Source organism: Pelodiscus sinensis, chromosome 1 (genome assembly GCF_049634645.1).
Source record: "Pelodiscus sinensis isolate JC-2024 chromosome 1, ASM4963464v1, whole genome shotgun sequence".
NCBI lineage: Eukaryota > Metazoa > Chordata > Testudines > Trionychidae > Pelodiscus > Pelodiscus sinensis.
The window spans coordinates 188,846,715-188,863,065 of NC_134711.1; the positions used below are offsets into that span (position 1 = coordinate 188,846,715).

At 40.1% G+C, this 16,351-nt stretch overlaps 1 protein-coding gene across 2 annotated transcripts in view; it reads right to left on the reverse strand.

The window, feature by feature from the left end:
* Positions 1 to 16,351, reverse strand: part of DSCAM (DS cell adhesion molecule) — a 695,768-nt gene that overhangs the window by 262,040 nt on the left and 417,377 nt on the right. Inside the window, exons 5-8 of one of the 2 annotated variants that reach the window (XM_075912112.1) lie at positions 10,083 to 10,361; positions 5,507 to 5,782; positions 2,744 to 3,040; positions 1,632 to 1,907 (exon numbers count right to left, since the gene is read on the reverse strand). In XM_075912112.1, coding sequence (XP_075768227.1) covers positions 1,632 to 1,907; positions 2,744 to 3,040; positions 5,507 to 5,782; positions 10,083 to 10,361 — 1,128 coding nt within the window. Of the gene's footprint in view, positions 1 to 1,631; positions 1,908 to 2,743; positions 3,041 to 5,506; positions 5,783 to 10,082; positions 10,362 to 16,351 lie in introns of those variants that run through there. The other variant, XM_075912115.1, reaches the window with a different exon arrangement.

The following is a 16,351-nucleotide window of genomic DNA, read 5'->3' on the forward strand; positions in this document are numbered from 1 at the left end:
CTAATTTAACATTCATTTTCACAGAGCTGCAACAACAGCAGTTTTGCAAGTCTATTGTAGTGACAGACAAGATAGAGCATAGGATAAAAAGCTGCAGTGTTGGCAACTTTTTATAACAAATTGCATGGAACAGGGCCGCTTCTCGGCTAAAGAACATGATGGGTCAGTCCTTGAAGGGTACTACTGGATACAATTTAATCCCTCCACCCCTTCAAGTAATAAGCAATTAATATCATTTTGGAATCAAAACAAGAAAAAGGCATAGAAATATTCCTGGAATTTTATCTGAGGCCTCACACATATTAATCAAAGAAAACACACACAAGGGGAGAAAAGCTTTAGAACAAATTCATAAGGAGAAAATGCACTTTAGTTTTTCCTGTAGGCATATGTGAAATGAACATGCTAGTCATCTTCAATGTGGGACCACAATACAGTACAACTTCCATTGTCTAGCACCATTGGGACCTTACTGGTCCCGGAGGAGGGATTTTTCCTGACCAGGGAGGTCATTTTTGGCCCCCCTGCTTCTGACCCCCTTCCCAGCTTCTCCAGCAGCCCAGAAGCTATGTGCATTGGATTTCCTGCCCCACTCTGCCCCCCCTAGCCCAGGTGAGCCATGTGCTGGTCTTTCCATCTCCCCCAGCCCAGCTGAGCCATGCACTGGGCTCCCTCCCCAATATTGCACTGGACTCCTGGGCAGCTCCAACCCCTCAGCGCTCTGGGACTCTCTTATCCTAGAACATCCATGATTCTGCCTGTAGTTTAGAATAATCGAGCATAATGAGCACTTTTTTGCTTTTTATCTTTCATGTATTTGTGAATGGTCTGGATGCAATGCTTGGAAATTATCATAATCAATTTCTGAATGTTTACATGTCCATTTCCACATCCTTGTATTGGAGCTTTTGCATGGATTTCAAATATCCTGTTTCCAATTGCGAGTTATAGAATAGTAATATGAATGTAAAGAAATTGTTCTCTCTTTAAAGTATCAACATCTCCCTGAAAAGAACAGTTCTAATTTTTTTCAAATCAAGTATAATTAATTTAGCTCCTGTATTAGTTTACTGCTTACTGGAGCAAAAGAAGAAATAGATGCAATTTATAACTAACAAAACTTCATTGTATTTGCTAACCAATGAAAAATAACTAGCTTGCTAAACTGACTTTAATCATCAAGAGAAATAATGATCAATGAAACTTCAGCGAACATAACATTCTGGTGAATGACTAGCCATCTTCAGGCACTGAGTCATCTCAGAAAACAAACAAACAAAAATTGCATTTCATGATCGTTAGTCTTCAGTCTTTACTAACAATACAGTCCTCATCATATAAGGCCAGGTTCTCCCAGATTTTCAGGATGAGCAATACCTTACAAGGTAAGTGGTCCTACTCAAGACAACAAGTAAGGCCCAACTCCAAGTGAGCAAGCATTGATACTATATGCTATCTATAGATGAACACTGGTTACATATCATGCCAACACAATTATTTAAAAAAAACAGTTTAATTATCCTATTGCTTATTTTCTAATCACCACAATTTTGTATGTGCAGATTCTTGTACTGATTAAAAAATATCTGACCATTAGTTTGCTTGGCTTTACATTTCAGTAAAAACATTACCTTTTACAGTTACATGGACACTCTGGCTTGTAGACAGCTGGGGTTGAACCAGAACATTGCATGTATATTCCCCCTCATCCACTTCCTTTTGCACATCAGAGAGTTTCAGTGTTCCATTGTTTTCAAATGCTACTTGGCGATGGTTAAAAGGAAGCAGATCAGAGTTCTTGTACCATTTAATGGAGTAATATGGATAGCCAATCACACGGCAATGTATATAGGTGTCCCGTCCTGCTATTGCTGTGATATTTTTCATTGGACGGATGCTTGCTGGGCCTGTAAAAGTAAAAAGAAACTCTTGAAAATAATTTAAGGGAATATTTGCTAGAGGAAATGTTCATTCTTTGCTGAATATATAAATGTTTACGACATCTGTTAATGCAACCTGCCTAACATTTCTTCTTAACGTTTGGCAGTTTTTGTTTTTAAGAACCACTTAAGCAGTCTCCCTAATCTTTATGTGCTCTAGTTTCTCTCACTCTACAGCATGTTTTCTAATTAGGGCTGTGGTATGTGTTTGTATTATTGAATGCTTGTCTGATAAAAATCTTTGCTGCATTGCAAATTAAAGGCTAGGGAATGATTTAATTAAATGTCAAATTCTAAAATGTACGCTAAGCTAGAATCCTGTTACACACGAGAACACTGACAAAATTCTGATGTAAATAAATATAATATCACGCGGATGGATATTATGGCATGTAGAACTACAAGTGCAAGCTAACATATCATATGTATGAGTAATTATAATGAATGTAATACAACTCAAGGAGGAGAGGAAAATATGAAACACATGCAAGCGAAAAACAAAATAGGAAAACATACTAGCAAGGACACTGACCCTCATGCTTGAAAAACATAAATTTAGGAAAAGAGATTGCATAAAAAGCTGACTTCACAAGTCAATAGAGGGAAGGGGAAAGGGTCCTTCTAACTTTAAACCATACAACAGAGTTCCTAGATAGAGAAGAGAGAGGTGTGAAGATGGGGAGAACCACAGAAAGTCAGTTTTGGCATTCCACGATTCAGAGCCAGGCATGCAACAATCTTCTTCTCCACTACAATGAGTTATGTGTGTTTTTTTTTTTTTGAGGAGCTGATTTGACAAGCACCTCTTACGTTTATTCGAGCCTGGTACAGGATGACTCCAGCAGAGTTGTTGGCAGTACAGCGATAGACTCCCCCATCTCGGACCTGAGTGTTAGAGATATTCAGGTAGCTGACCACATTGCCCTCAGAGGTGATAATCTGGCTGATACGGTGATTACCATCTTTGATTATGGGATCTTCATCCAGTGTCCAGGTGATTGTAGGCAAAGGTGTCCCCTTCACATTGCACATAAGGGAGACAGGCTCTCCTGGACTTACCACTTTCTCACTGAAGGCAGAAATGATTTTGGGAGTTCCATCTGAAGAGGAAATGGAAAGCAAATGAACAGTATGTAGGCACCAAAAAAACCTGCTCTCTTTTCCTTTGTTTAGCCTATAAATCAAGTTTTAAAAAGGTTGCTATCCCTCATCTTTCAGGAACATAAGGTGAACTCTAATCAATGAAGGTTAGAAAGGATTTTTTCTGTAGATGTGTTATCTAATAACTGCTTATTGCAGGGTTTCTTTTGCACCTTCCTCCGAATCACCCATCTCCCCGTGGGAGAGATGATACTGGACTAGATGGACCATTGGTCTGTTCTGATATAGCAATTCCCATGCCCCTGTGAAAAGGACTTGGAAGCCATAGGCAACTGAGAGGCCAAAGAAATATAGAGTAAGCCTAAAATGTTTGGGGATCTACTTATTATACATTTCAGTTCCTTTGAAAGTTAAGGATGACTAATGTTGGCCAAAGTCAGGTGCAACTTATGTATGCTAATTCCACACAGGTCTGCCAAGTCAGATCAATCCTACAATCTCTCTTTTATAACAGTATTAAAATAAGTCTTTTTCAAATACAAATTGCTAGTCATCTTGATGATGACCATTTTTGTGACAGCTTGCTTTTCACACAAGTGTACCGGGGGGAGAGGACATAGATCATATTTTCTCATGACCCATGTCACAATTTAACCCAAGTCTCCAATGTGTAAGCTAAAAAGGAAAAGAAACAATTTACAAAGTATGGAGTAGAATTAAATTTTTCTCTAGATGGATAGCACAGGGGGATAACGGTTTTGTAAGAAAACTGACACCCTATTATTATTGAGAAGGTTCTTTCCCAGATCTTGAAACACTTTTTGTTGTCATTTTAAAAATATACTTTAAGAGTAGTGGTTAGAATGGATTTAAATATAATTGGGGGTAAGAATACATTTGGTTCAGATCATAATATGTAGGATGCAGTCTAGTCAGAGGTTTAGAAAGCAATTCTTTTTGCCATTGTCTGGCTCTAGTGCAAAGTATGGTCAGGCAATTCGTTTTAAAGTTGAGAACATATTAGCACCAGTAAAGACTATAAGGGAGTGGTTTAAACACAGTATAAAATGGCTTAAAACTATTGAAAATCCCTGTCTTCTCACCATGGTGGCTTTGCCCTATGAGAATAATTTATTTTAATTCCATACAAGATATAATGGGGAAGGACATCAGTGTAAGCAAAGGTAACTCCAATGTTGTGAGAGAATATGCAGTGCACTCAGCACATTTCATGGAGGCTCAGACCAGCATAATTCCATTGAAAATAGCATCTTCTTACCTAGTAATCTCAGGATTACAAAGGAAACTGAGGAAAATGTCATGGTGTGTGCTGAGTTTGAATTGCTATTCTTACAAAATGTGCTGTATTTTAGCAGGATTTTAAAATAAATAGAAGAGCAGCATTTTCTCTTCCCAACACAATCACTTAAAACCATCAAAATTATAATTTCCAGTACATTGAAACACTTAAATATTTCAGAGAGGACATTAGGTTGGATTTCTTCTATGCTTTTTCTCACTTTCTCTCTCTCTGTTTCTGTTCCACTGGATGTATGACAGAGTATTTAACATTTCTTTTTGCATCTCTAATTCTCTCTCTTCCTTTCCTTTTCTGTGCATTAGCACTGTCATCTCTCACAAGACAAAAAAGCTATCAGCTTTCTATCCTGAATGGAAACTGACACACGACAAATAAATCAGTGAGTGTGCTCAGTATGCACCTCTGCCCTTTTTTTTATTAAAGTGACAGGCTTTTTTGGAGATGAAAGCAGACATTATTTTCCCAGCAAGACCGGAGTGTCTTTGAAATCTTTCCTGCTGTCGCTCTCTGATAACCTGCACTCTCTCGACATCATTATAGATTATCAATATGCTCTTTAGGCTTTCTTAGTCACAAGAGATGGTTGCCAAGGTAACTAGGTCCTGGCAGGTAATCTCTTCTTTTCCTATAAAGACTAAAAATAGTGGCCATGCCATGACTACACTACAGCCTCATTAATGAACTGGCTCTGTACAAATTGATTACTTTCCCCACTTGATTATTATATGGAACATTGTGTCAGTTACTTAGTATGATCTCCAGACCTTCAGCTGATTTCACAGCCAGCCTGAAAACTGTGTTTGGAATTAAATATTTGATCTCCAGTACAGATCTCTCTTCTCTCTTGTCCTGGAGTGACAGAATTCTGGATAGCAGCAGAAAAATAATGCATTGGGTAGGGCTTAGGTAGGAGGGATATTTTTTAAATCAGTTTCTTTGACACTTGGACCTTCATTCCCTCTCAATTGCTTTTCTGGAGCATGGAGAGGCATAAATATCTCCCCAAGTGTATGGCTAGCTTCATCCTTCCTACAGGCATAGGATCTTCTCTCTCTTTATAATTGCTGACCACTAGCTTATTGTATATGCTGTATACATACCATAACACTTGCCAATAACCCCAAGAAACCAGGTAGTGACTAACCTTCTAGCACCACCTGAACATAGTCTTGAGCAGACATTTTGTCCTTGCGTACAAAGCACTGGTATGCTCCACCATCACTTTTGGCCATGCCATCCATAATAAGATTCTCATGGTTGATCCCTGTGATCCTCACATTGTTTCCAGGGTTGATTATTTCACCATTTCGGTACCAGGAGAGTTCTAGGTCCTCAGTTCCAGTCACACTGCAGGACAAGGACACTTGACTACCAACACTGCTTTTAACTTTCCGTGGACTGATTGTGGCCTTCAGAGGCTCTGAAGATTTAAGTCAAAAGGAAGGGAGAAAAGGATGATATTATATATCTTTAAAAAAATGACTAACAGGTGACCTTTCACTGAGAAAAAGCTGAATCACAAACATACTTCACTGGAATGAGAATAGATAGCCATGTTTGCTTTAAAATGCCTTTTAAGGCCACAGACCCAGAATAAGTTCTCCACAAAGAGACCCCTATACCTGGTTGGAGTCCCACAGCCCTCAATGGGGCTCTGCCTGGATGCTTGGTTGCCCCTGTGTGGAACTTACTATGGGATAAGCACAAAAAGCAATAAAATAGCCCAATTAACTTCATTCTCAGTGTCACTGCTTACAAATATAATGATATATGCTTCCTGAAGTTTGATATTATTTATTTTATATCTCTCTCCCCTGCTCTTTCCCACACACAAACACATATATAGTTATAGATATGTTATATTCTGTAAAATACATGAGTTAAATAAAATGTGCCCTTGTTAGTCAAGAAGGTGAATGGCATATTAGGGAGCATTAAGAGGAGGATTGCCAGCAGATCTAGAGAAGTGATGATTCCCCTTTAATGGGCTCTGGTGAGGCCACATCTGGAATATTGTGCCCGATTCTGGGCCTCCATTACAGAAAGGATGTGGACTTATTGGGGATGGTCCAACACAAATGATTAGGGGTCTGGAGCACATGACTTAAGAGAAGAGGCTGAGAAATTTGGGCTTTTTTAGTCTACAGAAGAGAAGAGTAAGTGGTGATTTGATAGTAGTTTTCAACTACCAGAAGAGGTGTTTCAAAGAGGATGAAAAGAGGCTTTTCTCAGTGATGAGAGATGACAGAACAAGGAGCAATGGTCTCAAGTTACAGTGGGGGAGGTCTGGGTTGGATATTAGGAAAAACTACTTTACTAGGAGCCTGGTGAAGTACTGGAATGGGTTACCTAGGGAAGTGGTGGAATTTCCATCCCTAGAAGTTTTTAAGTCCCAGCTTGACAAAGCCCTGGATGAGATGATTTAGTTGGGACTGGTCCTGCTTTGAGCAGGGCGTTGGACTTGATGACCACCTGAGGTCTCTTCCAACCCAATGATTCTATATACAGTAAAACTCCATCAATAAAGCATCCAGTTGTCTGTCACTCCTGATTGTCCGGCATCAACTGGAACCCGGAACTGCTCAGGTCAGCCGCTCTCAAGGCTGGGCTGCTATGACCTGCGCCATTCAGCTCACAGTCCCCAGAGTACACAGCGTCCAGCCTGCATGTGCTAGCAGCCGGCCGCAGGGCACACACAGCTGCTTCGGGACCCAGACATAAGGTTGGGGGAGAAGGGTGATATAAGGTTGGGTGACAGCAGGGAGGGGAGGTGTTTGGCTCTGGAGAAGGGAAGGAGAGGAGAGGGGGATTGGGTTGCGCACGGCGTCCTGGCCAGCTCATTGAAAATCCGGCCGCTCAGTGCATGTGCCCAAGCACCTGGAAGAAGACGTGTGGCTGTACCGGCAGCTCTGGGACCCGAGCATAAGGGCGGGGGGGAGAGGAATTGGGTTGGGAGTATGCCCCCTTATAGTACCTCCTGGTACTCCGGCATATCCGATAATCCGGCACCACCTACGTTCCAAAGGTACCAGATTATCGGATATGCTTGCTACCTGATCAAGGTACAGCTTGCTCAGGAATGATAGGGAAAAAAGGGAGGAGATGTTGCCTTATATATTAAAAATGAACACACTTGGAGTGAGGTGGAGATGGACATTGGAGACGGAAGTGTTGAGAGTCTCTGGGTTAGGCTAAAAGGAGTTAAAAACAAGAGTGATGTCATGCTAGGAGTCTCCTATAGGCTACCTACCCAGGTGGAAGAAGTGGATGAGGCTTTTTTTAACTAGGCAAATACAACTTAGATGGGGCTACTATAAGGTGGGTGCATCACTGGCTGGATAACCAAACTCAGAGAGTAGTTATTAATGGTTCACAATCCTGATGGAAAGGCATTACAAGTGGGGTTCCGCAGGGGTCTGTTTTGGGACTGGCTCTCTTCAATATCTTCATCAACAATTTAGATATTGGCATAGAAAGTACGCTTATTAAGTTTGTAGATGATACCAAGCTGGGAGGGGTTGCGACTGCTCTGGAGGATAGGGTCATAATTCAAAATGATCTGGACAAATAGGAGAAATGATCTGAAGTAAAGAGGATGAAGTTTAATAAAGACAAATGTAAAGTGCTCCACTTAGGAAGGAACAATCAGTTTCACACATATAGAATGGGAAGCGACTGTCTAGGAAGGAGTACGGCAGAAAGGGATCTAGGGGTTATAGTGGACCACAAGCTGAATGAGTCAGCAGTGTGATGCTGTTGCAAAAAAAAGAAAACATGATTCTGGGATGCATTAACAGGTGTGGTGTGAGCAAGACAAGAGAAGTCATTCTTCCGCTCTATTCTGTGCAGGTTAGGCCTCAGTTGCAGTACTGTGTCCAGTTCTGGGCAACGCATTTCAAGAAAGATGTGGAGAAACTGAAGAGGGTCCAGAGAAGAGCAACAAGAATGACTAAAGGTCTAGAGAACATGACCTATGAAGGAAGACTGAAAGAATTGGGTTTGTTTAGTTTAGAAAAGAGAAGACTGAGGGGGGACATGATAGCAGTTTTCAGATATCTAAAAGGGTGTCATAAGGAGGAGGGAGAAAACTTGTTCATCTTGTCCTCTGAGGATAGAACAAGAAGCAATGGCCTTAAACTGTAGCAAGGGAAATTTAGGTTGGACATTAGGAAAAAGTTCCTAACTGTTAGGGTAGTCAAACACTGGAATAAATTGCCCAGGGAAGTTGTGGAATCCCCATCTCTGGAGATATTTGGGTATATCTACACTACCACCCTAGTTCGAACTAGGGTGGTTAATGTAGGCAACCGAAGTTGCAAATGAAGCCCGGGATTTAAATATCCCGGGCTTCATTTGCATCTTTCCGGGCGCCGCCATTTTTAAAGCCCCGGTAGTTCGGACTTCGTGCCCGTGGCTACACGCGGCACGGAGTAGGTAGTTCGAATTAGGCTAATTCGAACTACCGTTACTCCTCATGGAACGAGGTGTACCGGTAGTTCGAATTAGAAAGCCTAATTCGAACTACCTACTCTGTGCCGCGTGTAGGCGCAGGCACGGGGTCCGAACTAGCGGGGCTTTAAAAATGGCGGCACCCGGCAAGATGCAAATGAAGCCCGGGATATTTAAATTCTGGGCTTCATTTGCAACTTCGGTTGCCTACATTAACCACCCTAATTCGAACTAGGGTGGTATTGTAGACATAACCTTTAAGAGTAGGTTAGATAAATGTCTATCAGGGATGGTCTAGACAGTATTTGGTCATGTCATGGTGGCAGGGGACTGGACTCGATGACCTCTCGAGGTCCCTTCCAGTCCTAGTATTCTATGATGCTATATTTTATACACATATATGCAATTCCTTAGTTAACCTAATTCTGTTTTACAGAATACTGTATAATGTGATAATTGAAAAATTATTATTTCCCGGTTGAGGATTGCCAGATATTCCTGGTCTGCTATGAGCCTGTATGGTGTTAAGTGGATCTGATTCAGCTATTTGTTATGTATACTATTTGTTAGCTCTCTCTTTTACTTTGGAAAACATTGATACACTATCTTGATTTTTTAGACGTACTTGTTATTTGTAATTATTTGCTGAATCATTTTTAGACAATGGATTGTTCATGCACTTTTCCTTTTGACAATTTTATTCTTGTTGCATGGTTAGAAGTCTAAGTGAGATGGCAAAAAAATTAAACAGCAGGAGAATAACAAACAGCAAATAATTCCTTTCCAATGCAGCATTTCAGACTTATAATCATCTATGATAAAATTCATGAGGCATTCAGGATTTGCATATATTTTCATAAATACTTGGGGATTATCTGAATTTTCAAAATAACAAATAGCAGGAATCCCAATGACCAGAGCTTGACACTTTTATTCGGAAGACTGTTTGCAATTCATCCAGTTCTATTACCAAGCAAAATACATCCTTTGTGTGAAAAATTGCATAACCATGTAATGAACTGTGTTCATTTTGTATTTCTGATCTCTCATCTGCATTCTGCCCATTAATCCATCTCCACTGAGGCAGCTTAAAACATTCCAAACCACTGAGTAGCTTCAAGTAGTCACCATTTACCACAAAACAAGTCACAGCAACAAAATCAGCAACAAAAGAAGCTACTACAAAACATTTCCTTCTTTTCCTCCCGTTGCAAAACCAAGCACAATGAAGGGTTTGAAATTATACTTGCCACATTCAGTCCTGAACTTACGTTTTACATGTAGATGTCCTATCACCTCAGCAGTACCATAGTTGTTCCACACCTCACACACGTAGTTGCCTGAGTCTGAAGGACGGGTGTTCTCTATCAGCAGACCAGTAACTGTCTGCCGAAACCTGCTATCTGGTTCCCAAGGAACATTGTCTTTCAGCCAACGGTACTTTGGTGCCGGGTGTCCCGATGCTTTGCAAGGCAGCTCCACTCGCTGTCCTGCCATGGCTCTACGTTGGTCAAACCCATCCAGAATAGACGGTGCTGAGTTTGCTGGATCTGGAAAACAAATGGATATTTTCACTGTAAATAATTAAATTTAGTTCATTTTCTAATCACTATGTCACTATTTAACCTCCTTTAACCTCCATCTCTGAGTTTGATGTACTATGAACTGCTACTGTGCACCAGTCTTCCAGACTGTGGTATCTCAGTAGTGCTAGCTCACATGCAGCATCATGTACTAACTAAACCTGGTATGATTACTTGGTAGCCCTCCTGCTGGATATTTTCCAGGTGGCAGTCATTCTTCATATCACTTATCAGAAGAGCTAAAAAGTATAAACACATTTCACCTAGAACTAAACCAACGTATTCTACTGGTTTCTAAGTGGTAAGAGGGTTTTGAACTACTCCCTTGTCAGAAGAGAAATGGGGAAGAAGTAGGGGTGGTGTGATTTACTCTAATTGACAAATATTGTGTACTGTGGAAAAGTAATCTTAGACAGCAAAAGTAAACAGCAGCTTATAACTCTAGCAAACTGCTCTTTGTCCAGATGCCCAAGGAAGATGTGTCCCTCATAGAAACAAGTTCCAAGTGCCATGTGACTGTTATCTCTATTCTAGAGAACTGTGACACATTAACTCCATGTTTATGCTTTGATACCTCACCATAATGATCTAGGTGTTCGGTCTTGTCTGTTGGACTGAAAGCTCTTTGGGACAGGGGCTGTCATTTTCTTACATTTGTGCTGCAGAAGCATTCTGTACAGTGGGGCCCAATCTGATTGGGGCCTCTGACAATTACCACAAAATACCTGTTTATTATTACTATTAAAACAAAAACCCTTCTCAGAGCTAAGCTTAAAGCACTTACTGTTGCTACAACTGTCACTTAGGTGAGCCTTCCCCAAGTACAGAAAGCAGCTGGGGCCAAAGTCACTAACTGGCACCATGTTACCACAAGAGTGGCAGGGCTTACACCTCCAGGGAGCAGAAGCATAACTCCAGTACCAGGACTGGGACCTAGATTAGGCACCAGAGACATACAAGCAACAAAAAAATCAGCTTTTTTCTTTTTCAACTAACTTACCCTAGCTAGTTACACAGATTCTAAAAATGGTACTGCTTGCAGGCTAAAAGAAAAGCCTTGCAGAAGCAAGAAAAGGGAGCTCCAACAACCATCATGGGCAGCAGAAGGGAACTCACAAAGAGGGGTCAAGGTGGCTCAACCCTATAAGCCTCTGCGTGGCGTACCCACAAGTCAGCAGAAAGTGCTTATACCTTTCCAATGGGTATTGCAAAAGCAAAATGTCTCTGTTGTGCCCTGGAGCGCACAAGCACCTGCAGTGGAATAGACATATGTAATCACTCCAGGAAGAACATCAGTTCTACAGCATGCTTTCACCAACTGCCTACCCATAACCATAATTTATATGCAATAGTAACCACTGGATCTCTCTTTGGCATCATCACCTATAAGATTCCTTAGCATGCTGTGACGTGCCTGGGTGGCTTTTAGAAATTACACTCTCCCCATAATGTTTTAGAAAAGCTGAAAGCAATCATAACAAAGTGGTTAACCTGCAGCTCCTTCATCTTTGGTTTGTAGTGTCAGGCCTCAGCCAAAACATGAAGATGCTGTATAACAAGAGTTTTCCGTATATATCCTATTTGGTACCCTGCGGCCTCAACTTGCTTTTGATGGCGTTAACTCATGGAAAATGCAATATGGATAGGATACTAGTAATGATCCTTAAGCTATGCAGACACTTCGGTAACCTCTGTTCAACATAATATATATTTAAGGAGCTTTGGATGAACAGTGGTCTTCTCTGCTACTGAATGAAGTGAGGATGTGATCTTAATTCCACCAGAGATGTGTCTGGGATGGCTACAGGAGCTGCACATATAATATTTGATATGCTTTCTAACCAGACTCAACAGGGCACTAACCAGTACATTATCCCTGGTGTGTACTGTTTTATGGATATTTCATCACACTATAAAGCTGGTGATTTGTAACGATTCAGATTTCAACCAGATGATATTGTCTATCGTGGTGCTGGAGTGCAAAAAAAATACCTGAGGTCCATCAAAACAAAAAGGTAGATGAAGTAGCACTCTCATGAGGGTGCAGAATACAACAGATGTGATAGACTAAGTGAAAATCAGTGATGCAGTGAGAAGATCATAACATACTGGCCGCTTTAAGTCAGTTTGTTTGATTTTTTAAAACTGATTTAATAACTTTTTAAAACCTTGGAAATGATGTTTAAAATACATTCTGGCTGTCATTTTCAAAAGTTCCTAAAGGACATAGACGCCCAACGTTCACTAAAAGTGAGAAGGTTTGGATATTCCACTGAGATAACTGGGCCGGCAAATTTACCCCGATTGTGAGCCCAAGTGTAAAAAGGTAATATAAGCTCATGAAATGTCACAATAATCTATAGCAAATGTTGATGGAGAATGGTATGAAAAAGAATGAAAGGGTAGTCTACACAGCAGACAGTTATTTTGAAATAATGTTGAAATACTGTCAAGCTGGAGGACTTCTTACTCTGACTCCTGTAACCCTCATTGTACGAGTAAGGGAAATTGGAGGAAGAGTGCTCTATTTCAAAGCAAGTGCTGTGTAGACGCTCCCAATTTCAAAATAAGCTATTTTGAAATAAGCTTCACAATTGACGTTGCTCAATTTGCGTAGCTTATTTCAAGTTAAGCCCTGCTGTGTAGATTCACCCAAAGACTGAATTTTAAAAAACCTTATTACTCTACTCAAACACTGGTTCCATCTTAGTTTGACTGCATGAGAGAATGGGACCATTATTATAGATCTGAACGGAAAGGATGAAAATCATCATTTACTGTTAAGACAAAATACCTGGGATCAATAGACAGACCAGTTCACTGGACTTATATTTCCACATCTAGCTGAGAAAAGTAGGAATGAGTGTTTCAGTCACATGGGACATAGTACAAATAATTGGACTTGAATAGTGAAATACTTCTAGATTGAATAATGAAATAATGTTTAGCATTTATGTACTGATTTATATTTTCAAGGATCTGAACAACCATTAAATAACATTTGCAGAAGAAAGGAGGACAGTAGGTGACCTAAGATCTCAGTCACAGTTGGCAAGCTGCAAGAAGCGGAGATTTGTGGATTTAATCACCAGATTTTCTTGATAAAGGATTAATCCCTGGGAAGGAAGATGAGTCCTTCAGTTTTCAGTTTGTAATCATTCCTATACCCAAATTGATCTGCAGGGCTATGCCTTTATAACAACTGTTTGATAGTCAAAACAGGTAATTGCTATAATGACATCATTAGAGCTTCTGTAATAATTTCGTTTTTCAGAATTTAGTTTGAGAAACTTTTGAGTTTCATGTAGATATCCAAAACTCAGGGGCTTTTTGTATACACTTCAGTGAGTAATCTCTTGGTAATGTTCTCTAGCATGCTTTAATGTACTACTCTTTCAGACAGCACTACTTTAAAGAACACTAGGGAATCTTTAGAGAGCCCCTATCAGGTCCATATCGACTAATTAATGCACACCATATTCATGCACTTTTGAAATCACACCCCGGTAGTCCTCATTATTGCTCTGGAGACAAACTTTTATGTTTGTCTACATGGAGAAGTCTAAACACTAAAAAACAGTCTATATCTTTAAAAAGATTTATGCATGAGTGTTTTCTCAGTGTTTAACAATTAAACAGACAAAGAAACAAACCCAGAAGCCCTAGGTATAACCCATGCATTAGGCATCAAATAGGAAGGATGGCCTTTTAGGATGGTGGAAGAGCGAATGGATGTGCACTTATACTCTGGGGCACAAAAACGGATGATTTTGCAGATGCTTAATGATTTCTGGATACAGAAATAGACATGTGCAAATACATTTACACTCACAAACACAAACAGATCGACCCATTAAGCATCAGAAGAGTGTGGTTTTCAGACAGCATTCTAGGAGTAGCAGCAGAGGCTGTAAACCTAATTTGGTTTAAGATGGAACTTGTGACATGTATGAATGGGATTACATGGCAGGGTTGCCTGATATAGCGGGGGGTTGGATTCAGTGACCTAGGAGATCCATGTGTGTAAGTGAGGGTTCTCCCTCTATCTGGTAGCACTAAAGCCCAGTCCTTGCTCCTGCCTCCTCTCTTCACACTCAGCTCCAGTTTCATGTGCTAAGACTGGGAACGGAGAGGAGGAGCCATGGGACATGGAGGAAGGCACTGACAACCCTGTGCATTTCAAAATGACTAGACATACAGCAACTGTGACACTGTCTTAAAAATAATGAGATTGTAAAATAAAAATAAGAACACACTCCTATGTGATCTGCCTTCTCATTTGGAAGTTGTAGGGTTAAGAAACCTGGCTGTACTTTTAAGCATGTTCACTGACTCCTGCTTTGTAACTTCACTGTTGACACTATCAGGGTTGGTTATGTCACTTACCCTTTTTTCTTCAATTATCCCCTTTGAAAAACTTGGGATAGTAATTCACACCTATTTACCTAATGAAAGGACTGTGACAAGTGAGAAGCTAGAGTTTATAAAGCACTATAGATCAACTAAAATTCACCAAAATACTCACTAGCTCCCAACATCAAACCTCCATGTTATTTGGGAAGCTTTTCTTTGTTCCCAAGCAGCTTGCATATCCAATTTTGAAAATAGCTTCTTTTTCCAGGCATGTAAATTTGTTTGCATAATTGAGCCAAATCCCTGGACAAATAGTACTGCCCATCCCATTCTGAAATTTTAGGGCTATGTGTGCTTAATTACCAAGATACAGGGAGGCATAGTTCCATTTTTAATTGTTGTTTCCCAGCTTTAAGTGCTTTTTTACTCTTTGAGCACTCTAATTATGTAGGCTAATACCTCAGGCTACGTCTTGACTACAAGGCTCCGTCAACGGAGCCATGTAAAATAGTTTATTCGGCATAGTCAAAGAAGAGGGGATTTAAATAATCCCTGCTTCATTAAAATAAAAATGGTCGCTGCACTGTGCCGACGATCAGCTGATCTGGCACAGCGCAGCAGTCTAGACGTGGTGCAGTCGACAAAGGAAGCCTTTGTCGACCACTCTGGTATGCCTTGTGAAATGAGGTTTACCGGAGCAATCGACAAAGGCTTTCTTTGTCGACTACGCTGCGTCTAGACTGCTGCGCTGTGCCGGATCAGCTGATCATCAGCACAGTGTGGCGGCAATTTTTATTTTAATGAAGCAGGGATTATTTAAATCCCCGCTTCTTTGACTATGCCGAATAAACTATTTTACATGGCTCCATTGACGGAGCCATGTAGTCTAGACATAGCCTCAGTGATGGTTTGAAAATGATGTCATTAAGTATTTCATTCGCAGGCCCAATGATCAAAATAAAATTGCTAAATCATTAATATTGCAGAATGGGGACCATCTCAGTCAATATTTACTAGAAAGTAGAAGAAAAATAGCAAGTAAATCTTTCAAACTACATGAGGAACAGACCATGTGTAGCTAAACCTATATTACTGATGAAAGGGCCATTTGACTATGGAAATATCAGCATAATTTTGCCAATTAGGAGCCAGAAACTCCTGCATTTGTATCCCAGTTCTGAGAATGAATATTTTCATTGAATAGTTTACATTATAGCATTGTGGACAGTATTTTCCATATATGATGCACTAGAAAACACATAATTGACTGAAAAAGTTAAAAAAATAATTTATAATATTTCATTCTACAGGAAAAGTGCTGTAGATTCTTATGTACTTACATTTGCATTTCATTTGCTAGACAAGTAACTATCAGTGCCAGTAGTTTCTGCCTTAGCAGTTCAATATGCTAAAGAAAGAAATATATAGTACTAGCAGATGTATTCTTTAATGGGTTTTGGGGTTTGTTTGGAAAATAAAAGGGAAATGTACACACTTTAGTTATAAATGACTGTATTTTTCAAAAATGAAGGGAAAAAGTTTGTATTAATACAAGAAGGAAAGTGATTCAAACAATAGAGCTTGTTGGTGGACAATATTTGCAA